This window comes from Sander lucioperca, chromosome 21 (assembly GCF_008315115.2).
Source record: "Sander lucioperca isolate FBNREF2018 chromosome 21, SLUC_FBN_1.2, whole genome shotgun sequence".
NCBI lineage: Eukaryota > Metazoa > Chordata > Actinopteri > Perciformes > Percidae > Sander > Sander lucioperca.
Window position 1 is genome coordinate 15,647,495 of NC_050193.1, and position 26,500 is coordinate 15,673,994.

At 39.3% G+C, this 26,500-nt stretch overlaps 2 protein-coding genes across 2 annotated transcripts; one reads left to right on the forward strand and one right to left on the reverse strand.

The window, feature by feature from the left end:
* Nucleotides 1–407: 407 nt before the first annotated feature.
* flii (FLII actin remodeling protein) lies at nucleotides 408–16,573 on the reverse strand. Its single transcript, XM_031320781.1, has 31 exons — nucleotides 16,455–16,573; nucleotides 15,060–15,170; nucleotides 13,627–13,698; nucleotides 13,375–13,455; nucleotides 12,889–13,136; nucleotides 12,592–12,695; nucleotides 12,191–12,366; nucleotides 11,667–11,824; nucleotides 11,432–11,516; nucleotides 10,739–10,886; nucleotides 10,403–10,533; nucleotides 10,188–10,295; nucleotides 9,951–10,055; nucleotides 9,573–9,752; nucleotides 8,943–9,025; nucleotides 8,579–8,653; nucleotides 8,274–8,357; nucleotides 7,729–7,900; nucleotides 7,237–7,344; nucleotides 6,962–7,153; nucleotides 6,488–6,586; nucleotides 6,148–6,237; nucleotides 5,702–5,841; nucleotides 4,263–4,497; nucleotides 4,011–4,165; nucleotides 3,858–3,918; nucleotides 3,564–3,692; nucleotides 2,618–2,724; nucleotides 2,298–2,403; nucleotides 2,132–2,197; nucleotides 408–2,052 (listed from the first exon to the last, which is right to left on the reverse strand). The coding sequence occupies exons 1-31, from the start codon at nucleotides 16,515–16,517 to the stop codon at nucleotides 1,918–1,920; spliced, it is 3,807 nt and encodes a 1,268-aa protein (XP_031176641.1). The 5' UTR covers nucleotides 16,518–16,573; the 3' UTR covers nucleotides 408–1,917.
* Nucleotides 16,574–17,557: 984 nt separating this feature from the next.
* Nucleotides 17,558–25,978, forward strand: desi1a (desumoylating isopeptidase 1a). The gene is made up of 6 exons (XM_031320910.2): nucleotides 17,558–17,767; nucleotides 18,106–18,127; nucleotides 19,922–19,991; nucleotides 21,469–21,578; nucleotides 22,038–22,160; nucleotides 23,290–25,978. Exons 1-6 carry the CDS (start codon nucleotides 17,677–17,679, stop codon nucleotides 23,378–23,380), a joined length of 507 nt encoding a protein of 168 aa, XP_031176770.1. The 5' UTR covers nucleotides 17,558–17,676; the 3' UTR covers nucleotides 23,381–25,978.
* The last annotated feature ends 522 nt before the right edge of the window (nucleotides 25,979–26,500 follow it).

The window sequence follows — 26,500 nt, forward strand, 5'->3', positions numbered from 1 at the left end:
TACTGTGTATGTAGGCCATAGGCTATTATAAATATATAGCATCGGACTGGGGGGAAAAAGGGGACTGAGTACCCAGGGCCCTCATGTGAGGAGGGCCCAAAAAGATGCTAGAATGAATAGCTGTGGATACGGGGAGGGGCCCATAGAAAATGCCTTTCTACAGAGCCCAGAATTTTGTGCTACACCCCTGTGAACACTTCTGCTCAAATCTCCTGTGGGCGGGGCTAAGACGTGAGGAGGGGAATTCAGGAGAGGAATTGGAGATGCACAAACTGGGAAATTGGAAAGGCCGAGTGTAATGCGTCATAAAAACAGAAGTATGCCAAACAAATCCACCCAAAACACCTGTGCAGGGTCTTTAATTGTAAAATGACATCAGTGCAAAAAGAAGGCCGGATGACAAAATATGTGATCTGAGATTTTATTTTAATATAAAATACATAAATAAAGCATCTGCAGGTGGCATCAGGAGCATGTGCACATATTCATATACACCCATTCATATATGTGTAGGACTCAAACACACTACCAGGCATACAATTCACCCCACAAAAATAAAGTATAAAGAAACAAAATGATGGTAGTTACAGCCATTTGAGAATACGGTACATAAATAGATCTTGCATGGACCAATGCCTGCACACTACACAGGTCTCATAATCACAAGAAGCAGTGCAGCAGTTCTGTTAAAACCGATCATCCGTTAACCTTACAACAAACCAGAAATCACTGTATTTATTAAGATATGTCTCTCATATGCTGCAAAAGATCTCCCATTGAATAAAAACCTTGGAAAGAAACTCTTCATCTTTTCTTGTCCCCTCAGCTCCAGAAAAGCAAGATAATATTAAACACGTTGACAAGTTGAATGCAGCCTGTAACATTCAAGAATACAGTTTTATTTAGTTTCAGTATCTCCCGGGCGCTACTGACTGCACATTTAAACATCTGTCCTTAAACATAACACAAGGCTCTGTCTCACACTATAACTTGGACACGGACCTCTGCTCAAGATTTCTTTGGCCAAATAAATTGAACTGTTTAACAAATGACTGTCCAAAGCATCTTTAAATGAAAGTCATTTTTTTTTGGGTTGAAACGTACAAAAAGGTTTTACTTTGCACTTAGATCTGTGGACAAGTTAGAGGAGGTGAGAAGAGTGACCAATCAGACTCTGGGGAAAGGGGCCATCCCTATTTCAATGAAGGCGCATGGGGCCAACACACAATCATACAATGTATAGTTCGCACAACAACAAAAATTATGTATAAACCAACATTCCTCCAACAATTATAGTGCTGTTTTCTATTCAGTCCCTTAATGATGAAAACAAACAAATACAAACTGTAAAATCAACTTGTACCTGCCCTAAACTGCTTCAAATAAGCTGCGTAAAATGGCACCAAGCATGGAGTGACTCCTGCAGTGATGTGCACTCAACCCTCATCCACGGAAAACTATTGAACATGCAGCACGAGCCACGTGAAAGCAGCAGAACAGATTGATATGTTAGGGCATTACCCCTCCCTTTGGGTTTGTATAAAGCCTCTGTACACCTTAGACCTATTTTATCTCAAAACATAATTCTCTTCTTTCATTTAACAACAGTATTCAGACTTACTGCTAAAAAAGCTCGTAGAAAAAAAGTGATATTTAGCCGTTTGTCCAAAAGACAGGAAACAGTCAACAGCTTCTTGACCAGAAGGACCTCACTCATTGGGATGTTGTGCTGAACTTAAATCTGTTTTTGCAGTTAGTCAAGAGGCTGTTGAACAGCAGCGCTGAGCGTGAGGGGGGTGGGGGAATCAGAGCTCATGTAAAGCTAGGTTAGGCATAGACATCATCATCATCATCATCATCATCATCTTACTGGTAGAAAATGACATGGCAGCGAATACATTTGATGGATGCGTTTGTCTATGCTAGGGTAGTTTTGAAAGCTCCCCAGGCGTGGAAGCAGCGCGAGAAGCAGTGGGGCTCGTTCCCCTTCCGCACCAGTCGCAGCTTTCTGGGCTGTGCAGTGTCCTTAGAGCGCATGTGCTGGATGTAAACCTGGAGAGGAAAAGGATTTAGTAAAATGTATATATATATATATATACACCAAGACGTTTCTACACAGTTTTGAACTAACCTGGCAGGCTTTGAGACTAAGTTTGATCTCCACCTGGCTGGTCTGATTACCGACCCACATGTACACCTAAGGGAAAACAAGAAACAATCACACAGTAATAAATGAAATGATGAAATCAAACCGATTCCATTGTAGACATTCAGACAAATCTATAATCAGTTGTTACCTCTTTGCCGTTGTCCAGCAGCATGATGTCATCATCGGCCAAGTCGTCCTGACAGAAGTCTGAGCACTTCTCAGACACGGAGAAATAACCCTTCTCGTTCGAACACCTGCAGGAGGGAAAGGCAGAAAGGGAGGGGGGGGGACAGTGGATGGAAAGGAGAAAGCGGGATGATAGATACAGACAGATAAGAGATGAGCGGCAAAAAGAGAGAAGCAGATAGTCACATATTTAATCACATATTTATTTTATAATTCTACACATACTTCTTTTAACTAGAATGACTAAATTATACCTACTCGAAAAACGGCTCATTCACTCACCTGAAGAGCCGAGCGTATTTCATATAATCTGCATCTTCGTCATACTCCTTCTGAGAACCAATCCCCACCCAGAAGAAGTTCTCTGGCTCCTCCCCCTCATTAATTACCTTGGAGACAAATTGATAATTGAGAGACACACCAAAAAAATACATAGACATTGCACAGCAGCTGAAGAATCTGTCTCAACTCTGGATGCAAATAGTTTTTCATACACACTTTACAGAGAGGAAGGTGGTCAGTGCTATAGACAGTGTGTTAGGGGTGGGAATCAGCAGAGGCCTCACGATACGATATCATCACGATACTTCTGCCACGATACAATATTATTGCGATTTTAAACGTATTGCAATATTCAGCGATATATTGCAATTACTACCTTTTTTCAAACTTCAAATTTTTCCCAATTTCAAATGATGTCCCCAAATGGAAACTTTGTCAACATCTGTTTTATCTAAAAAAGATACATTTCTCTGTTTGTTCATCTCACTTCAATTTCATTGCTGCAAAATGGGATTATCAAGCAGACAGATTGACCAACACATATATAATAAAAGATCGATACTTGGCGTCTGTGTATCGATACAGTATTGCCACAGAAAATATCGCGATACTATGCTGTATCGATTCCCCCCCCCACCCCTACAGTGTATAAGTATTTCATTAGTGCAAATATTTCAAATTTCTTTTTGGGGGTGAAATTATTTCTTTTATATGTCAGAGTATTTACCGTTTATTTGAAATATTTGAATGCTCAACTCAGTTTAGTTCAGCAATGAAAGGAACTGAAATTGATGTTGAAATGGGAGCTTATAGTGTGAGATAATGTGTGTGCAGATTTATACTTGAGAGTATCTTTTTGGAGTATTTCAAGTTACACAGAATGAAAAAGAAATGAATATAGGAATATTACATTCCTACAAAGGCACACGTGCGCATACACACTTACCTGTTTGCTGTACGTGTCATCGAACATGTTGTTCATGATGTCCTCGGCCAGTTTGGCTTCGTCGGGGTCAGCAGCTCTGCCCACCCAGGTGTAAACGATGCCCTGATTGTCTGTGCTCTCAAACGGTACCTGCAGACAACATACGCTGTTACACAGAAACCAAAGAGAGGACTTTTTTGATCTTTATATAAACAGTATAAAAGTAGGAGGAGACACAGGGGAGAGATCTCTGGTAGGACTCTGGGATACAAATAATTGGTATATTGTTGTTTTTGTAAGAAAAGAAATCGCAACCTTGAGAATGAAGCAAAACTCTGAGTTGAGATTGCTAGAATCTGTTCCAATCTGGATTGTCCTAAGAGAGAAAAAAAAAATAGTTTCTTTAAACTGACCAGGACTTGGTGTGTGTGTGAATCTGATAATAGGTGATAATAGAACTATGTCTACCTGGTGCAAAGTGCGCTGCCATTGGTGCGTATGTGGTAGAGGGAGGGCTGAGCAGAGTCAGTCTTCTGTTTCCTCTTCCCTTTGTGGATGATGAACTTCCTCTTGAAATGGGAGAGGAACTTGAGGTTCTCCTGCTGCTGGGTCATACGCACCACCTAAACAGCAAGAAAGGTTGTGGTTAGCATTTTATGCTCAGAGTCTGAATTTCAGCGCAACATTGTCCAAGAACGCGTAACAAATCTATGACAATACCTTCAGTTTTCCAGGGAAAAGACTCTCAAACTTCTTCTGCAGGGAGAAGGTGAAAGTGAGCCAGCCCATGTTGGAGGCCTGCCTGCCCTGCCAGAAGTACACTACACACTGGAAGTCCTCCTCGGGCTGTTTGTCCTCCTCCTCCTCTGCTGCTGCACTCTTTTCTCCTCCTTCACCACTCCCCCCCTCCTTCTTCTCCTTCTCCTCCTCTTCGTACTCCACAGGTACCCAGTATCTAAGAAGGCACAGTGAGATTAGTGGAAGACAAGGACTCTTTGACAGAACAGTGTCGAGCCAGTGATGCCACTTCTCTTCTGTGTAAATGAACAAATATCAGTTTTTGTATTAAGGTATGGCCCTGTTCTAGGGTTGCACGATATTGACAAAATGTGATATTGCGATATTGATTATGAATATTGTGATATCAATATTAATTTCGATATTTTTAAACATATGTAAAATTACAAAAGTTACGGGAAAATGCATCAAAATAGAATCATAACAAATTAAAACAAGTTTTCTCACAACACAAGGTTTATTTCAACTGACGGTCATATTGGACTGGTCCAACATGAATAAATAAATAAAGACCATGTCTATAGAACAGGACATGTTTTACTGGTTGGACAGTATAAAATAAATAAATAAATAAATAAATAAATAAATAAAGAGAACAGGACACAACTTTTCTTTCGCTTCTCTGATTTGCTCCGTTTAGTTGTCTCTATCTATTTCTTCACTTAAGGGCTGGGCGATATGGAGAAAATCAAATATCACGATATTTTTGACCAAATACCTCGATATCGATACCGCAACGATATTGTGGTGTTGACTATTGGTGCGTTCACAAAATTTTTACACAATGAGATTTTTGATAAATAATCATCAGTAATGTGGATATAATGACTAAGTGGGTAAAGGCAAATAATAGAACAACAGTTACAACAGTCTGGTAAGTTCAGAAAAGTACATCACTTTACTGTAATGCAGCCTTTAAAACCAGGAAAAGACAACACTTATGCCATATTACGATATCCAAAATCTAAGACGATATCTAGCCTTATATCACGATATCGATATAATTTCGATATATTGCCCAGCTCTAACTGTCACCCTGTTGAAATATGCACACACGTGGTACGCTCCATAGGGTTTGTCACGTAGTGGACCTGTGTGCTGACGTGTACTAACATGTGCAAGTGGCACGGTAACTGGCCAATGAAACATGATCATTACAGCGTTTCAAGCAGGCTCTAAATCAAACACAACTAAGCCAGACAGCCAACGGACGGGACGCAGCGCTCCACAAGATAAACTAAATTTTGTATACTTATCGCGACACTTTCGATATAATAATGCGCAACGTGATATTGCGTCGATATATCATGCACCCCTACCCTGTACACTCCATAAACTGTAATTGTCCGGCACATCCCTACCTGCAGAGGAAGACATAGCAGTCCTGGGTGTGGAAGTGCCCAAACTCCTCCTCAGGCAGGCGAGCAAACTTCTTTCCTTCCAACACAAATCCTTCCATGCCATCCAGGTCCTCATTCCACTCATCCATCAATTGTTCAGCCTAGAGAGAAATCAGAAAGAAATTTATTGCCACAATAGTTACCCTATGCGGAGTTTGCCTTGGTGATCGGTGTATACATACACAAACAAACAAACATATTAAACATTAATAAGAACAAGCAAGAAATACACAAACAAATATATACAAAATAGCTGTTTAAGTAGTTTAAGCACTGTGTGCAATGGGCAGATAAAAAGATAAATATGTAAAGAAGTGGAGGCTAAAAGAACATCTTTCGTGTTTGTGTAATTTACCCATCGAAATAGTGAGTATAATGGCAAAGAATAACCATGTGTGTGTCGTTACCTCAGTTAGGGGCATGGCTGGCTGCCTGGGCAGGAAGAGGGCTGTGAGGTCAGCTTTCATCTTGTCTTTCTGCTCTGCATCCTTCTTCACCTGAGAGAGAAAATGCAGATAAACACTTACTGTGCTAACCAGACACAAGCAGCTAAATCTGAGGACACACACACACACACACACACACACACACATGCAAACATCTAACATATTTCTGGTTTTGGTCAGTGGATATTTTAAATAAGTATTTTATGAGCCACTAGACCCATTTCAGGTTATTAGTAGCATTTGACTGGTAGCCTGCTATTAAGTATCAACATTTAGATCACGCACGCACACACAAACACACCTTGCCCTGCAGGTTGTCCTTCTGTTGTACAGTCTCAGCTGCTCTGGTGTAGTCCACCTTCAACACATCATCCCAGTTCTTAAACTTGGACTTAAACACCTGAGGAAGAAGAGCAACTAAGATTACGTTATACTGTGCTGAACTGTTCAGAAACTTAGACTTAATAACAGCATTTAACCAATTTGTTTACCATTACACTGGATTTGATGCACAATATAATGCAGGTGGTACTTTACATTATGATGTATTTCCAAGGGTGTAGAATAAACTATTTAAACAGCAACTTTACACTTACACAGACATTGTATGGGGTTTCTATATGCACATAAATTTATTTGTGAGACTGCAAGTGGCCAGTAAGGTGTATTTATAGACAGTATCCCTACACAACAGACCAAGACTAATACAGGCAGGTAAAGCAAGTGGACGGTATTGTTTTCTGCAGCAGCAGTATTTGAAGTGGTGCGGTATTACCTGGCACTCGGTGCCCTCCAGGTTGCGGGTGACGCAGGCATGTTTGGGCCGGTGCAGCATGGAGCAGATCTCCTGACCCAGTTTTAAGGCAGCAGCTCGGACAAGGCGTGGGGACTTCCTCCCGATCCAGATGAACACGTCAGACCAGCAGTCGAGGATGTACACGCACTTTGTGTCCAGCAGAGACTGCACCTGAGAAGAGGGATGGAAATTACGGAGGAGGAAGTAGGAAATAAAATCATACCTTCTAGAGAATATGCAGTAGACAAACATACCAGTCTCATCTCGGGCAAAGTGTCCAGTTTGACCTTGTGGTCTTTGTGTTCGACTGACAGCTTGTAGTTAATCTGTGGCAGCTCCAGGTAGCCCAGACCCAAGCCCACCTACAGGACAATGAGAAAAAAAATGATCAGTTCATCCTGACTGAGTCCAAGCGGACCTTTGTGCCAAATTTGGAGAAAATTCCTGCAAGGCGTTCCTGAGATATTGCGTTCCTGAGAAAAGGCCGGACAGAAGGACAACCTGAAAAAAAGAATGCCTCCGGCTACGGCTATGGCCGGCGCGGAGCATAGAGAAACAGTTACAGTTACACGTGAGCAGAAGCTCAACAGTGGATCTTACAGACCTCCTACAACACTGACTAATTTGCATTACACCTGCACTACTTTAACACTGCGTGCACACTTCTACTGTAGAGCATGTTAACATTCACACGATGAAGTCAGTTATGGAGACGATACTGTATAAAGGCTATTAAAAAGATTTACCTTGTATAGTTTAGGTCTGACAGGAGAGAAGTCATCTGGTACGTGTTTCTTGATCTCCTCCGGTTGTCCTCCCAGTACCTCCCAGAGCCCCGGAGGCTCCTGGCTCTGCATGACGGTTGCGATCTCCGCCTTCCCCTTACGCTCATTTTTATTGATCTTTTCAGCAAATAACCTGAAAAATGAAAACAATGCACACAAACTCTTTGCATCCAGCGGATTCTACACTGTGGAGGACACAAACTATCCTGTCAGGTAAGCTGGAAGGAACTTTTTTTCAGAAAATGCCAAAATTTCCATTAGTCTTCTTTCTTCCTTTTAAGTCAAGTCAAATTTTTTAGATTTTTTATCTTTGCCTTTGATTATTGTAATCTTGTCAGAAACATGTTTTGAAAAGCTACTTAAAATCAAATTTATGTAGAGTATGACTTAGTTTTGTCACTACATTTTTTTATTTTGTTTAATTGTGTCCCAAACATGGAAACCAACTTGAGACTTGTCTTCCAAGTGGCAGAAAAGTGTGTATTACTTATTGATTTGTGTCGTACCTGGCCTTTGTTGTGCCGCTGAGAGTAGCGTTGGCTCCTCTCCAGATAAAGATCTCCGGCCCTGTGTCCAACAAGAAGACATACCTGCCAAAAAGAAAAAGACAGGATGTTAGTTCCACACTAAATGAGACAAAGTGTGCATATCAAATAGCAGCAGGAAGAAATGAGCAACAAATCAACTGAAGGACTACAGTAAATGCAGTGATTATGCCAAAAAGAGAGAGGAGTGATGCAAAGCATTAGCAAGGGAGTATTTGTGCTGGAGGATGTGGCAAACTATGCGAGTGTTTGTCATGTCACGCTACCGAGGGTCGAGGGATGAGGCCTTCACTGGTACAGACTCCAGTCTGATGTTTTTCTTGCCATAAATTCTGTACAACCTGATAGACACAAAAAAGGATAAAACCTGAGTTTCCAGACCAAAAAGATGCAGCAGTCACAGAATGTGCTTCTAACTATAGCTGAATGTGCAAGCTATAAACTGACAAAACTAAGTCATACTCTACATAAATTTGATTTTAAATAGCTTTTCAAAACATGTTTCTGACAAGATTACAATAATCAAAAGGCAAAGATAAAAAATACAAAAAATTTGACTTGACTTAGAAGGAAGAAAGAAGACTAATGGAAATGTTGGCATTTTCTGAAAAAAGGTTCCTTCCAGCTTACCTGACAGGATAGTTTGTGTCCTCCACAGTGTAGAATCCGCTGGATGTTCCTCCCTCAATGTAGGAGATCTCATTGTTAAACACCTGCACACATGACAAAAACTGTCATTTAAAACAGCACGTAGTGGTTGGAGGTTTATACACGTATAGAGATTTTGTACCGCATTCATCAATTAAAGAACAGCATTTTTAAAACGTTTTATTTGATGTTTTACTGTGATAAATATGGGATAAATACAACTAAGATCAACCGTCACATCCTACATGTACGTTTCATTTATAAGGCGAAGCTCAAATGTGAAGCACTTTATTTTACAAAAGGATGGAATTTTTTGTTTTATAACTGTATTAAAGCACCTCTTTAAAAAATAAAAAAGTTAATGTTGTGTTACAACAAATCCATTGATATTCAATACATTTTGAATATTTTCTTCTTATTATGTTGAAATTTAATTAATCTTACACAATTTTAGGCACTCTTTCTGATGACAAAATGTGCTTAAATTGTAAAACAGTTCAGAAAAATAAAAATGAAAAACACAGAATTTGGGAAAAATAAAATAGGGCCCTAGTGTAAATTTCTGTGTGAACCATAATATATTTATACTGTATGTAAAGTATTTCTACATACGGCACTGAACTCCTCGCTCTCGTCTCCCATCTCCTCGCGTATTGTCCTGCACTCTGCCCCAAGGAAATTTCTGAGGTTGACGGCATGGATGGCAGAGCCGGCCTTCTTGTCCAGAGTGGCCTCCTGGCCGATCCAGTAGAAGATCTGCCAGTTCAACGCGCCGTTGTCATCCAGGAAGGTCTACAATTGCAAAAAGAAGCATGTGACAAAGATGTATTGGCAAATACAGTACTTGAAGGCTTACAGATGTTCCAGCTGTCGCCAAGAATAATCTATGTTTTATTAATCCAATTTGTCTGATGATAATCTAAGTAATGATAGTCTGTACAATCAACTGACATGTGGCTCCTGTAAATGATGGCAGATTTGATTTGTTACCTTGAGGATGATGTAGCAATCAGCCTCATAGAACTTGCTATGGAAAGTTTCATCCACTGGCATTGGAACAAAGTTCTCTATCTGCCACACTGATACACCTGGAACCTGTAGGCGGTGAAAGAGAAGAGATATGTACACTGATATCTGTACAAGCAAAGCAGAAAACTATGACATGTGTATAATCAATCTTTAGGGGAACTTTGGTTGATTGTAGCTGAGAAAGGGTAGACACATTACCTGCCCTGTATCCTCCGTATAGAACTCAGAGTAGTCCAGTTGAGGTTTCTCTATACTCTTGTCCCAGCGCCGGACCTTTAAATCAGCATATTTCAAGTCCCCGTTCTCCTACAAAATTAGCAGATTTCTTGGTAAATAAAATATAAATGAACCCTATCGTGTTCATTATCCTTCCTGTGGGCTGTGTAGCCATCGTTCCTATTCTTTTACTTTACCTCCAAGTTGTTCTTGTCGTGTGCGACATCACTCATGCCCTTCAGCACCTGCTTTGCCTGATCGTCCTGAGAACAGTCCTTCCTCCTCCGGAGCCTCATCTTCCTCGCCAGGGGGTCACGGGGGCTGGCTCCTGGACACACGTACATAGATAGGGATTTAAGCCTCTAGAAAATTCTCACGTTTTATTGACAGAAGAACAAACGGCAAAATTAGCTGGTAGATTTGATTCACTCACCATCCAAAAAAACAAACAATGGATGACAAAAAAGTGAATTCGGAACCCTGACTGTACACACTCATGTCTAAACTCTACATACAGTTACAGACGGACGTACCTCCTCCAGCAGCGGCTACAGTAGCAGGCGAGGCCCCGGCCAGCCGGAGCTGGTTCTGCAGGGAGAAGTCGATGTTGTACCACTCCGCTGCGGTGTCGGCTGGTTTAGGAGGCATCACCAGGTTGGGGTTCTCACGCACATCCAGCATCTACAGGAAGAAATATTTGTGTTTATCTGTTCCTAAACTAATAGTATTTGTAGAGATTACGTAATATCTAATGAAATATATGTATTAGATGCAAACATTATGACGTTACAGAGCACTATGTTTAATTGCTTAATCATTTTAGGTCCTGGATATTATTTCTATAATATTCCTACAGAAACGTGAACTGTACTATATTATGATTTATTTGTTTAATAATTCAAATTATTTATTCATTATTTATTGAATTATTTATCTAATTTACACCACTTTATAGTAATCATTTCAAATTGTTCTCAAGTTTTTATGATGTTTCTATTCTATGTCATATATAACATTTACTTTATCCAACTGTATGCGATTTATTTCTTTTTTTATCGAAACATTCTTTGTTTTAGTCAAAAGTATGAATAATTTAAATAATTGAATCCTCTTTGTGACACTTTTACAAAGTAATCAAACCCACATAATGCACCATTTTACCCAATATAAATGCTGTTTCAGTCCAGTAATATCTGAGTACTTTACTAGCGGTGTTAGTATTTTACCTCTAAGTCAGTCAAGAAGTGGATGGCCTCAGGCAGTGTTACCAGGCGGTTTTTATTCAGCACCAGCTTCTTCAGCTTGCCACACCTAAACAACACAAAACCACATATTCACGTAACCAAATGTACAGAGGGTTGGCCCAAGCAAAATTGTCCACATTGTGGAAGAATAAAGTTTATCTTATTTTACAGAGAAGCATCATCAACCACAGCACCCTCAATCTGTGCGTTTGTTCACCTGCATAGTCCCTCTGGGATGAGCTCCAGGTTGTTGTTAGCGGCCATGAACTCAGTGAGGCTGGACAGTTTGCCCACGCCTGGTGGAACCCCATCAAAGTCCAGTTTGTTGGAGTTTACATACAGCTTCTTCAGTTTGGACAGCTTACAGATTGCAGACTGGAGGAGACACACGAGCAAACTTTAAACGTTAGACATCATACACAAATTATAAAAAAGTAAACGTATCTAAATAACTGCTTGATCAACAATACAGAATTCTAGCAAGAAAGTAAATCAGATTAATAAAACGCTCAGCAATTGTTGATTCACCGAAATTCACATATTTCTCTATATTTAGCCATGCAGATAGTTTGCCCAGATTTTGAGATATTCATCTCTTACATTTCTGCCACCACCCAAACAGAATTGCAACATCTCCAGCTACGCAACTTTCTAAACCCCGGTAGCAAAAAAAAACAAAAAAAAAAAAAAAGAAAGAAGAGGGGCTTCTAGAAACAGCTGTGCAATTACGATTGTCCTTACGGGCAATGAGGTGAGCTGGTTGCGGCTCAGGTTAAGCGTCTCCAGCTGAGTCCACTGGTCAATGCAGAGGGACAGTTCTGAGATCTGGTTACTGCTTAGGTTGAGTCTCTTCAAACTGCCCAGTGAATAGAGGCACTCTGGCACCCGAGTCAGGTCGTTACATGACAGGTCAACATCTGAGAGAGGCGGGAAGGACAGAGGGAACGCATGTTTGTAAAAAGTACAGTAATGTTTTCCCAGACAGAGTATGATGATATGAACAAAGCGACACATTTATGAAAAAGGTACCACACAGCCAAGAGGTAAACATAAGAAGGAAAATGTGCCAGTTGTGTGTGTGTGTGTGTGTGTGTGTGTGTGTGTGTGTGTGTGTGTGTGTGTGTGTGTGTGTGGTGTGTTACCTGCTAAATGTGTCAGACCCTCCAAGCTGGTGGGCATGTTGCTCTGGGTCCTCTGGGTGTTCCTCAGGTGGAGAGTCTGTAATGCCACCATGGCTGGCAGCTGGCTGCTCAGACACAGAGATAAAGAGAGTCAGAGCAGCATGAAATAAATGCATATTTCTGTTTTCTAAGTAAATTAACCACTTAGCTTTAGGCTTAACATGACTGGAATGAGCTATGACTTCCCGAGTGTTTGGGTGAAGGTGGGAAGTCAAGGATAGCGGTAAAAATAAAAGAAACACAATCTTGTCTTCTTACCGCAACTGGGCGTGCATCAACGGGTTGTTGTTCAGTGTGAGTGTCTGCAGGTGAACCAGGCGTCTCATCTGCGGTGGCAGGCTGTCCAGCTTGTTGTCACTCAGATCCAGATACAGCAGGTCTGTCAGGTTGATGAACAGCTGGTTGGGGATGGAGTCGATGCTGTTGTGGCTCAGATTCAGCACCAGCATGTTCCTGCTGTTCTCCAGGTCCCTGGGGATCTCTGTCAGCTGATTGAAACTCAGGTCCTAAAGGTGAAAAAAAGGGAAATGTATTGTTTTTTTTTTTTTTTAAAGAAAATACTGTATGTGTGGCAGTTATTTTTGTGACAGTAAAGTTTTATAATCAATTGAAAAATAGGGAAGGTAATACCGGAATATAAGGAAAGGAAGCATGTTGTTAAAATAAGTGTGGGCACACTGACAAAGAAAGTCTTCAAGGGTGTGATAAGCAGAGAATGAGGGATTGTGTGAGATCATTAGATACCAGCACAGAGAGGTCATCTAGCTGAAAGATGTCATCGGGGACTCCAGAGTTTTTCAGGTTGTTGGCTCTGGCTACCACCGCCTGCGCACATAGTGAAACACATTTAGGGCACTATTATAATTACACATTGCTACAAGTAGAAACAGGCTACAGTCAAAGCATTAGATTGAAATCAACAGTGCTTATGACAAGTGGAAGAAATCGGCACGTTCTTTATGTGTATTTTCTTATGCGTGTGTGGCTGTCAGTTACCCGTAGGTTCGGTAAGCTGGACAGTTCTCCATGTAAAGTAGTCAGGCTGTTGTGACTCACTGAAATATGCTCCTGAAGAAGGAAAACACAGAGGTTTTGTTTAGAGATACACAGTGCAAAACAAACTAAAACCCCATCTAACACCTCGTCATGGAGACGGCTGTGCAATGTACTTCTTGCACTAATGCCTTGAAATAGAATGACCTAACTGCAAACAGGATAAAATCGAGTCAGATAAACACACCACAGACACTTTGACTCCTAGCCATGATAACAGACTAATCTTATTTATCAACTCCTGGTAAGATCAAGCACGTTGGCATGGATCACCTGCTGACTGAAGCTTTGGAGGTTTAGATTAGATAATCCTATCAAAGATATTGGGGATTAAAGTAGGGCTGGGTGTGGTCTTAATCGCTGATGAAATGCACCTATCTGCTGATGTGATGTCCTTTCTTACCCACGCATCAAGCAAAAATAAAAAGGCATGTTTTGACTCAGAGATTAACAATAATGCTATCAACAATGCAGTAATACAGTCATGTGAACAAATTAGGACACCCATGCTAAAGTTGACTAAAAAGAGGAATAAAAAAATCATCTTTAGTAAATTGATCTTAATTTTTAATTTAATTAATTAAAAAAATGAGGAAAAATCCAATCTTGGTTTTATTTTAATTAGCCTAATAGCTGGTTTGAGTTGCATTGAGAGATGATTTTATGGAAAGTACCCCATGCCAATCTCTAGGTATGGTGAAGGGTATGTGATGATGTGGGGCTATTTTAATTCCAAAGGCCAAGGGAACTTTATCAGGATGCATAGTATCCTGGATCCATGAAATGACTGGCCTTTAAAAATAAAAATCTGCCTTCCTCTATGGGAATTTAACATAGGGGTGTACTCACATATGCCCCCTGTATTTTAAGGAAGAACATTTATTTATTTACGATACATTATTCATTCACAAAGAAAATTGGTGTCCTTAAAGGTTGGATTTTTCCTCATTTTTTTTAATTAAGGCATTAAGATCACTTTCCAAAAGATGATTTTTTTTTATTCCTCTTTTTATTCAACTTTAGCACGTGTCCTAATTTTTTCACATGACTGTAGATGGGACATCTAACTATATAAATATAATTTGATATATATAGTAGTCAATGAACAAAATGCAATGAAAATACTACTAACCTATGACTAATAACATACACTTTGACACTGTTACTATTACTATTAGCGATAATAAAGACAATAATACTACTGCCATTGTGGTGGTGGTAAAAACAACATAACAATATTAAAGAAGAAGAGTGTTAATTCTTATTTATAAAGACTCAGAGAACAGATCAGCAATGCCATGCTTATGAATTAATGCCTCCAAATGTAGAGATGTGAGGACAAGATAATAACTAGCAAAAAGCCCTGAATGTCTCACCAGCTTCTGCAGAGAGGCCAGCTCCTCTGGGAGGTAGCACAGTCCGGTCCTGTTCAGTTTTAGCCATCGCAGACTGCTCATACACTTGACATGCTCTGGGAAGTACCCACCCTGTAAAGACAGACAGGGGAGAGAGGTGGGAGACAAAGAAGAAGAGTCGTCAGAATTACTGTTGACATCAGTCATACTGCTATTGACTTTATCAATGCTATGTCTTTGTAATGTTAAATTGTGATGAAGTTGGTCAAGGTTGCAAATAAAATCCACCTGATCTTTTTTTTTTTTTACCAAAATCATTTGAACCGGAAATATTGACACATACAAGACACTAAATGTAGTGTTCCCATAATACATGGAGATCTGTTTAACTGGAACTGGCGGAAGCCATTTAATGCAAGGCCAGTAAATAAAGCAAAAAGGCTGTCTTCGATCATCTTCAACATCATTTCCACCTCATTACCAAAATGTATCAAAAGTATCTGCAGACATTTGGCCAGCTGTGATGTTTAGTCTATATTACATTACATACACTATATTACAGTCACGATAAGAAACCTGAAAAGTTATAGTCGTTATGATCTAGGGAGCAACTTGGCAGAGGAAATGATGTCATCCTACACTATCTGAAATTCGATCAGCCATCCAGTGTGGAGGATGGTCTGGCAAAGCGAGACTAGCCATTCACTAACTGATACATAAACATGTTATTTCTCCAGCTTATCTGTACTACTTTAATAGTGGCATGACAGCTAGCATTAAGTAACGTTACACAAATAGTTCTGTCAGTTCAAATACGTGCCAAATGATCTCAGTCAGCTGTCACTGCTGCCAGCCACCAGGTTGCTTTTCCAGTCTCCAGCAATGTGTGTCAAAACCTACACGTATGACGACATTGAGTCAACAAACTCTAAAACGTTAGTTAATATTGTCTGACAATATACTTATCTAACTTAAACGCTGATAAAGCTGACATGTCCTGAATCGGAACTTGTGCTTCTGACCCATACAGCCAGAGCTAGCCAAATGTAAAGCTAAAAAACTTAGCTCGCTAACGTGACGTTGGAAACAAGAGCCCAACTACCCAGAATAATCTAAGCGCTAACAAAAATAACGAAGCAATGCTAACGTTAGCTTTACAAACCCATAACCACAAACAGATATTAACCGCCTGGCAGGACGCTTGTGGTAGAAACCAGACTGCTACGTTACTTTGTCCATGTCAAACATCTGACAACTGGCTAACGCCCAATGCTAGTAATGTTAAGCTAGCTAAGCTAGTGTTTTAGCGTGCTTTGTTGCGAGCATCTAACTTGAAATAGCTTTAGCTCGCTAAACGTGTTAGTTGCTCAACAGCAATGGATATAAAATCAACAAATATTGTGTAAAAAAACTTACTTTGAAGTCGTTTCCACTGAGGTCTACCCCCCTAATGAAGGGAAGAACTCCGGTGGAAGCCATTTCTGGTTTATCGCAGCTGCTGCACTGCCCTCAACTGTCTATTTTGGTCTAAAGGAAGGGAGGGTCGTAGTCGTCATTCTACATACCGCGCTGCTGGAGCGATACGTCGACGCGGTCGCCATGTTGGGACGGAGTAGCGGCGCCTTCTAATCTAATGCACTAGATAAGAATTTTAATTGTGGATATACCTCCTACCTCGATAGGAAATCAATCCACAATTAAAATAATAATTTCCCCCTGAATTTTTAAGCGTTTTGTACACTTTCCAGACATGTATTAATGATACAGGATAATTGGTTAAATTGAAATGCCGGTTTTATACCAAAATACATCTTGTAACAGTATGCATCTTTATTGGCTTTTAAGCCTTAATATAATATAAGTTAAACTATTAACTATAGGGACTAAAACCGTTTTTGTACCAGGCTGTAAACATGTTATGCTATGAAGTTGGGATTTTTTTTTATAGGGGAAAACTCTTTGATAGGGGTCAGTGGGGATTAACCATAGATTTAATATTAATATATATAATTCTTTTTTCTTTTTTTACAGTCTATGGGATTAACAAGCCTCAAGTAATGCTTGAATAATAGTTGTTATAATAACTTAAATTATGACAAACATTTCAACATCGTATTGGTATATCATAATTACTTAAATAAAAAATGACAATTCACCTGACATAAGAGGACGTACCCTGTGCTTAAAGTGTCAGGACAGGCTCTTATGTTGACTTAAAAGAAAAATGAACGTGTGGCATATATGTTGCACTACTGCATGAGATGTGAGTAAAGTCTCAGGAATGTCTGTGTAAGCTGAAGAAATTGTGGAGTTTCTAATTGATTCGTACTAGCCATGGATGATGGGAGCGCATTGATCATGGCACTTATGCAACAAAAAAAACATACGCAAAAAACCAAGATATATTTCGACTTCAAAATAAATCTATTACTCAAGAAAGCTCACGATGTATTGTTCATGCCATAGGTTCATGCCTCTTAAAAAAGATTTTATTTTGAAAGCACTCGAATCGGAAGTGTTTCATGTCTTAGACGTGATGACGTCATTTTCAGAGAACACCCCCCCCCTTCTCAGTCAGCTGTGCCGTTGCTAAGCCAGCCAACAGAAAAATAAAGATAGCTATTTGAAGGTTTACATTATGGATAAGAATGCTACGCGATACAATGTACAACTATATATTTATGATCTATCAAGAGGAATGGCCCGCAACCTCAGTCCCATCATGTTGGGTAAGTAGCCTACAGATACAAAATCCGTAGCCTGGCCTTGGGGGAAATAAGTGATAAAAAACAAATACCGGGTAGAGATGCTTTCACTACTATTGTACAGTCGCTGTTATGCAGTTGTCGCAGTGCAGTGTACTGATCTTTGATTAAGTTACCAAGGTCTAGTTATTTTTAATACATTTATTTTGAAAATATTGTAAAGCGTGACTGATTTCTGTCACAACTGTCCATGCTAAGGAATGGTTCAAAGGTCGGTATTGGGGGATGACATCAAATTGCTTGCACAAAAGATCATCTGCTACCTCCTTCTTCTAACTACTTTTTTTTCTTTATTGTTACAGGAAAGCAACTGGATGGTATATGGTACGCATCTTTTCTTTCTGTTATTTTGACAGAGCCTCGCTTGCTTGGGACCTAAATGTCACACCTCCTGAGGTGAAAACAACAACTTATGCAATGTGTGGATCCAGCAGGTGTAGGCCAATGACCCATTTATGATCCCAGATAACATAGGAATTTAAAATCCCTTCTCAAACATGCTAATAACAGCTAGTGACAGCGTGTCAAATACTGACCCTTATTAGGACCAGAGCACGAAAGTGCGAGGAACCTATTTTTTTTTGTAGAGATTATTATTATTATTATTATTATTATTATTATTATTATTCAGAGTCCTTGGTCGCATTTTTGAGGGGGTTAGAACGCACGAAACTCAAAACAATTTGCACACATCAGACCTGGTGAAAATTGCAAAGTTCTGTAGTGATTGGGCTGGTGCATCGCCAGGGGGCTCCATAGTATAGCACCCCCTAACGCATGCCATAATTCGGACAAAAATGAGAAGTTAATATACCAAATTTGGAGGGAACATAGGTCTTATCTTGAAGTCCATATAGCATTTTTTTGAAAATGTTCCATCCGACAGGCCATCTTGAGTTCATTAGATGGCGCTGTTTTGATTTTTTTAATTAATCAGTCCCACCAGAAAAACGCGATTATGCGATCGCATAATTCAATGCATAATCAGCCAAAGCATATTTATGCGGGGGGGCGCATTATTTCAAATACGCCGCACTTTCGCCGCATAAATTGCCGATTTCGCGCAAAATATCGCGGGGCTTGCATGATTTCATAATCCCCGCATTTTCGTTGCAAAAAAGTCACATATATCTTAGCAGAAAGTTGAAAAATGTTGCGTTTACTTCACACAAGAGCAGCCATTTTCCCCTGTTGCCATGGGAACGTGACGTAATTACACGACGTGAACATCATCGAAATGCTACAAATCCCGCGATGAAGCCATGATGAAAGCGCAGTTTTTGCAAGTTCCCGCAATTTCATCGCATAAAATTGCATAAATATCCCGCATATTTCATCGCATTTTTTAAGAAAACGTGCCGCATAATCAAGGATTGTTGCCCGCAACAATCACAAAAAAACTCTGATTAATTAGCAAAATCGCTATACTGTATGTGCGAAACTTACTTTTTGTAACCCCTCCTAGAGCGTGAGTCCCATTTGCACCAAAATTGGCATGTATACTCGGTGGACCCTCAAGACAAAAAAATATCAAAAGAATTTTGATATTTGAAAAAATGCGCAAGTTATAGAGGACCGACTTCCTGTACATGGCAGTCAAAACAGGAAGAGTTGCGTATCTCGGCAACAGTACTTCTGAATCGGAGGAAAGTCGGCACAGCTGTTCCCCGTGCTCCTCTGAGGCCGTGCGCAACACTTGAAGTAAATCGCCCAGGCGTCCCGCCGGTACCCCCGATGTGATGGGAGGGATGAGGGCCCGTTCATCGCTGTTTGTTTTGTTTTTATATTTGTATTTCTTTTATTTTGAGTTTTGCCCAAAAGTAATTTCAGAAAATTTAGGAAATCATAATGTGAAGCATAATTAGATAAGGGGAGTTGTATGATAGTGGATACACCATAAAATAATGCAAACACACAAGCATGGATCCATGTAAGGCTGGATTTGCCTGTTTAAGTGAAGTATTTATTCACCTGTTGCCAACGTTTTTAAATAAATTATTAGGCTGGGCAACTGGTTTGTGGCCTTAAGTTAAAGTTGAGTTGCAATTTTAAATAAATCCAGGTAATATTGTTCTGACCTGAATTTACCTCTGTGTTCACGTTTTGCTTTTCTTCCAGGCACACAGCTATAGTGGCATACGGTGATGAGTTCTTCTTTGGAGGGGAGGGGATCTCAAGCTGTTCGCCGGTAAGTCTGTAACAAGGGGACTGACTCCTATCACAAGTCTCATCTAACAAGCTCATGATGGAAATGTATGGAGTTTTATTCCTATCTTTATTCAAGAGTTCATTCTTTCAATTTGAGAGCAGGAAATCTGTCCAAGCAACAACATATCTGATTCTAAGCATAAAGTTTGAGCAGAAGCACAGCAAATCCAAGCGCGAGCAGTTGCTATTTTAGTGTGAGAGCAAGGTTTTTAGCGAAATTATTACAAAATCTGAACGTTAAATCAATGACAAATGCTCTCAAATTGAAAGAATGCGCTCTTGAATAAAGACAGGAATACAACTTGATAGTAATGCATGCAAACCGAGGGTTATAGCAGCAATAACTATTAATACCTGAACAGTTCTTGGTTTGATCCCTGTCACTCAGATTATCTGTTCTAGGCTGTCAGACTGCTGAAACTAAACCTTGAAAAGTGTAGTGTTGCATTACCAACAAAATAGTAACTCACATGTTATTACAGGCTCTCAGGTGTTATTTTGTGATAAAGTTTTAAATCTGCCTGAAATACCTCTACTTCAGTTTCGGCATTTCCCAGAGTAGGCTTACTTTTCATAAAACAACAACAATGGTGTTACTCCAGTTTTTTTGTCTACACACTCGATCAAAACACCAAACCAGCATTTGTTAGCCTGTCTCAATAGAGTGCAGATCGGGCCGCATTTTTCTGTCCGAGCCCGGCCCGCGTCCGACAGGCATTAAGATATTTATGTCCGAGCCCGACCCGAGTTTTTTTTCTCATACTAATGAAACATACGTTTGTTTGTGTGGAAAGCCCGCTTTTGTTAAGCAACTGTAGGAAGCCATTCGGAAATGTCAATAGATGAGCGAATCAGTGCACACGGGGCAACAAGTGCACGTTAACACAGGCGCGCACCTACATAATAAGCTTTTTTAAATTTAAAATGTTCAATGCCTTATCGCGCTGATGTGACCGAGCCGGACCCGAACCCGAACATAATTTCTAAATATCGGTCAGAACACGGCCCGGCCCGTCGGGTACCGTCGGATCCCGACGGGCTCGGTTCGGGTATCCATCCTCTAGTCTCTAAACTCACTGATAATGGTAACATGCAGCAAAAAAGTGTAAAACTGGTATGTTAGGATTTCTGAGATTCATTTCTTTCTTCATGATTGTGCAAAATGGCATCTCCAGAAAGATGGTCTTCATCTGTAATTCAGAGGGACTGATAAAATCGGATTTTTGATGTTTGAGACAGCTGACATTTTTTTCCGACTGTGCTGCAAGTATCTTCCCTTGATGTAATCTACCGTTTAGCAATTATTCACGCAAATCATCGAAACACCTCAAACACAATGGGCCTACAGTATCTTTTCTTTTGACTACCAATGAAACATACATTTATTACTCTTTCCAACAGCTCTCATATGATGTGTTGTGAGACATTTTCTATTTTGCCTGCTGTGTGCTTGTCAGGGTGGGACAATGCTGGGTTCTCCAGATACAGTGGTAGAGCTGGGCGAGACTGAAGTGTCTGAGGAGATCTTCATGGATTACCTCTCTTCCCTGGGAGAAAGCACATACAGGTCGAGTAGCGGTTATGCTTCTCGTCTTTACGCCAAACAAAGAGAGAATGACACACATAGTAGTAATCCTTAAGAAAGAGTAACTCTCAATAAGTTCTCAAAGTTTGGTTGTTATAATGTGTGGCTAAATTCACAAGTATAGACCTTTTTCACAGCAGACATGTTGACATGTCATAGTAGGAAAAGCACAAGTGTATTCAAAACCATTAATGATGGCTGCATTCCACTTAGGAGAGGCCCTGGTATTGTGCATGCTGACTCACTGAAATAGCTCACTGGGACACTTGATGGAATTGAGCCATCGTTAAGGTTATCAGTTTCAGCTGTGCTTTTCCTACTATGACAAGTCAAAATGTCTGCTGTGAAAAAGGTCCATAATCATACTTGTTACTGACTAGTCACAACGCATGAAAGCTGTAACTGATGCATTTACTACTCTTGTATTCTTTCTTGGTTCAGAGGTGACAGGTATCGTCTGTTTGAGCACAACTGCAACACCTTCACCAACGAGGTGGCTCAGTTCCTGACGGGCAGGTCCATCCCGTCCTACATCACCGACCTTCCATCGGAAGTCCTCGCCACGTGAGTATAAAGCTCAGTCTGTCAGCTGCCCATGACCTCACGTCATGTCAATTTCTAATTATTAAAAATCAGGAAAAGTATGGATTATTGTAATGTGAACTATCTATTATGTGCGCTGTGTCCTACAATCATGAAAGAAGTTTGCCAAATTTGAAATTGTTCACTATGCAAAATGCAAATCATATTTTTTATGTGGATAGATCTTATAGGCTATTAACATACTTAGATAACCACGCTGGGAAACAAAAGCAGATACAGTTTGTTAATAGGGCTGCACAATATATCATTTTTTTTAATCGCCATCGCAATATCAATTTGCACATTAAAACACATAGCGAGAGGAGGCAACATATCGCGAAAGACACTCAGAGATTTGTTGTGTTAGTTGAAAAAGAGTATCAGTAGAAAACTGCACTTTAAAGGAACACGCCGACTTATTGGGCCAACATTTTCCTATTTACATGTTGTGATTTGTATAGTCACAGCGTGTACAAATAACAAGGTCACATGAGACACAGCCATCTTCTAACCGTATACAAACTGGGAACTATATTCTCAGAAAGGCAAACTATACAATACAAATCACAACATGTAAATAGGAAAATGTTGGCGTTATTTTGTCACTTATTGGGAGCAGTAGGCTAGTTGGAGCCGGTTACCTCCAGGATCTGTGCTAAGCTAGGCTAGCGGTGGGTGCATCAGACACGCACGGAGATGAGAAGGGTATGTATGGACTTATCTAACTCTGGGGGATACGGTGAATAAGCTAAAGTCCCAATAAGTTGGAGTGTTCCTTTAAAATGTAACTGTCATTCTTTTTTAGTGCAGCCTTTTATATTCAATTCAATGTTCAATTTGTTCAATAACAGAATGTTGGAAATTATTTTCTTTCACTTGTTTCAACAAGCAATGTGTTGTATTTTAGTAGAATAAAAGAAATGCAGAACTGATTACACTTTAATATCTGTTTATTTATCGCAAGTAATATCGTTATTGCGATATTCAACAACATTATCGCATGTCGCATATTTTCCTCATATCGTGCAGCCCTAATGGTTAATTTGCAATGGCATATGATTATGGTTTAAATGTATGGTTTAGGCCTAAAAAAAGATCCTTCCATCTCCAGACCGTTTGGCCAGATACTGCGGCCCATTCTCGACTCTATCCACATCGCCCCTCCAGGAGGTAACGTCATCAACGGGGGGAGAAACGTGTAACCAGAGAGAGCAGCAGAGTCACTGAGTGCTCGCAAGGTCACTTTTATTGTAGTCAAGTCAATCAAACTAATTGTCTTTCTTTCTTTTTTTCTTTCTTTCTGTAAATAAGTTATACACTAGCATTGAAGCTAATGGCTATTTTGGAAGCTATAACTTTTATGATTTACATATACTGTAATGTTCTCCTTAAAAAACCTACTTGGTTCATGAATACTACTTGGGGGGAATTCACAGCCCTCTTCATGGGTGCATATGGCATCATATTCAATGTACTTAGAAAACACAGATGGAATTTTGGGTTTACCAGCATAACCTGATATCAAAACAGTTACCTTCCAACACTAAAAGCTGACTTTGATGAATGTTGCCTTCTTATAAATACTGTACATCTATGGAAAGTCAGAGGTCCACTTAAGCTTTTTCAGAAGTATAATGTAACAAAGTATATTTTAATTTTGGAGCACTGCAACGTGATTTAGCATTTGCATTTTGCAAGAATTTATACTTTTACTCCACGACATAGAAATATTGCACTTTTTACTCCACTACATTTATCTGATGGCTGTAATTAAACCACCTACAACATTAAAATACCTCTTGCACATTAGTGCATTCAGCTTATTTAGTACTCAACTTTTGTACCAAGGTACAAAATGCTCGCTTACTTTTATTTAAGTTGGAAATTGTAGTTTTTTTCCCCCATTTTGGTGTTGCGATGTTTAATTATTTATTAAGAAATTTAGTTTTTTTCACTACTGACATTATTATATCATTATATATAACATCAGGTTTCCCACATGGTTTCTGCAGTGAGAATCATCTGCTGCTGACTACAATGGAATTAATCTGAGTGTACACTTTTGCATAGATCCGTTTAATATATTAAAATCAAAGGACACAGGTTGATGGATAATAAGAGCAAGTTGTCTGGAGAGTCTTTTATTGTTAATCAATTTTTAATTTATTTCAATTTTGCACTTCTATGATTGTTTTTATTCTTTTTTTGTTATTTGGTAGACTGTAGTTAAATTTCCTGTCAGTGATCCCTTCATACTCTACCTGTAATATTTGTCTGAATGTGTTTTGTTGAATTCAACTGTACCTGACATTATAATTCCATTTGCCACATCATTTGTGACACAGCAGGTGATTGATGCCAAACTCACACGAGGTTTATACGATTAGAGGTGATAAAAATTAAAATTGTGTTGAGTGTATGTCTCTATAGCAGGACTGGGTTCAGTTCATTGTAAATTCCTATGTGTATGAAAGTAGACCCCGGTTGACTTTTGAAAATAGCAGAGCTCATTACAAAAGTGTACATTTTCCAGACAATCTTTCATTTTAAATCAACAACCGTTTTCTTGGTCAAAAATAACAACAAATTTAATTAATTCTATTCTCTGATATAATTGAAAGTGAACTGCACCACAGCCCTGTTATATGACATAAGTTGTGCCTCTTGCCCTGCGTTACCAGCTACACAGAGATGCTGATCTTAGATACATTACATTTTATTATACAGATTTCTGTTGCCATATGGGTAATTCTTAACAACTGCTCACCCACAGGTTTTCTTTTATAGTAGATGTGACTATATGCAGGGCAATGTCCTGTACTGTCAACTTAATAACAATCTGCTCGGGTCCTTTAACAGCCACCAGAGTGTGTTGGATATACAATACACCTCTGTGCCTTCATTTCCCTTTGCTTGGCTACAGTCACACTGTTGGCAGTTGGCATGGTTATCGTATAGCACAGATGGTAATCGCTGTGCAGTCTGCATTCAAATCTGCTACTTAGTTTACTAAGGTCCAGAAATCTTAGAAATCTTACACAAATGAGGTGAAAGGGGTTAGGATTAGTATGGAACACTCAGCTATATTCTGTAGATAACGTAAACATCTGAAAATATTCTAGATTAAACATCATCTGTGTTAAACAACACTCACAGCCTATAATCTCAGTGCATTATACACTGCACTCTGCCGTCACAAAGAACACGTCTGTTTTCAAGCTAATGCATAGATGACGTTTTAGGGTTTATCTGATTAGGACAGTGTTAAACACATGAACCACGTTAAACCTCATCAGCCTGAACAGAACGAAGGATCTGAGAAGCACAGAAAAACAAGAAATCTCAAAGAACGCCTAAACCAGCATTAACTTTCATTGTGTTGTCATGCAATGAATACACCTCACACACATTTTACCTTCCAAGCAGTCACCATTTCTCTCGCGCAGCAGCTTATAAATATTAGATGTGCAAGCATTTCAAAACTTTATTTTCAAACCTGATATCTGTAAGTATTTGGCTATGATTCGAGAAAGGATCTGGGATCTGTTATTTTTGCCTTCTGCTAACCAACTAAGTGACATGCTAACCAGTTTAATGTATTACTGCACAGGTCACCCTTTGTTGCTCTGATATGTGTTGTTGCTGGCTGCTACCTGTAATGTGAAATTGCAACAGATAGTGATGGATATTATTCTCTATTTAAGTAATTTAACTATAGTAGATTTGTTTATGCATATTGTTTGTGTAGTAGTTTTTTTAAATTAATAAATCTACCTACAAATAAAGCCATTGACTACAAATTTGAGAATCCTTGGTGTTATCTTTGACCATTTCTAATAGCTTCTGTCTATTTTCAAAGGTTTTTTTTAAGTGCAACTGTGTAAATGTACAATTTTCTTCACATATTTCACTTTGTGTAATTTGCACAAACACACATTTTAGAGTTAAATTTTAAGGACTACAATATGTGCACAGTTTCAAAATAATGCAAATATGTGAGGTCTTGGTCTTACTGAAGTACTGTACTTAAGTACAATTCTGAGGTACTTGTACTTTACTTGAGTCTTTTCATGCCACTTTCTACTTCTACTCCACTTCATTCCAGAGGGAAATACTACTACTTTATACTTCACTACATTTATTTGACAGCTATACTATAGATGTTTGCACAGAAAACAAATGAAGAGTTTGACTATAAGAGTAACTGTTTTGATAAACATTTAAGTCATTCTTCATACAAATATATTTTATGGTTCCAACGTCTCAAATGTGAAGATTTGCAGATTTTTTGTTTATTTATTTTAATCATTTCAATGTTTTGT

Excerpts from the sequence above, each read along its gene's own strand:
- flii (XM_031320781.1), bottom strand. The coding sequence starts at position 16,517 with ATGGCTTCCACCGGAGTTCTTCCCTTCATTAGGGGGGTAGACCTCAGT. Across the intron at positions 11,517-11,666 it reads ATCCCAGAGGGACTATGCAG|GTGTGGCAAGCTGAAGAAGC; the intron begins GTGAACAAACGC and ends TGTGTTGTTTAG. Across the intron at positions 3,693-3,857 it reads AGTTTTGCTTCATTCTCAAG|GTACCGTTTGAGAGCACAGA; the intron begins GTTGCGATTTCT and ends TGTTGTCTGCAG.
- desi1a (XM_031320910.2), top strand. The coding sequence starts at position 17,677 with ATGGATAAGAATGCTACGCGATACAATGTACAACTATATATTTATGAT. Across the intron at positions 21,579-22,037 it reads CTGGGAGAAAGCACATACAG|AGGTGACAGGTATCGTCTGT; the intron begins GTCGAGTAGCGG and ends TTCTTGGTTCAG. Across the intron at positions 22,161-23,289 it reads CCATCGGAAGTCCTCGCCAC|ACCGTTTGGCCAGATACTGC; the intron begins GTGAGTATAAAG and ends TTCCATCTCCAG.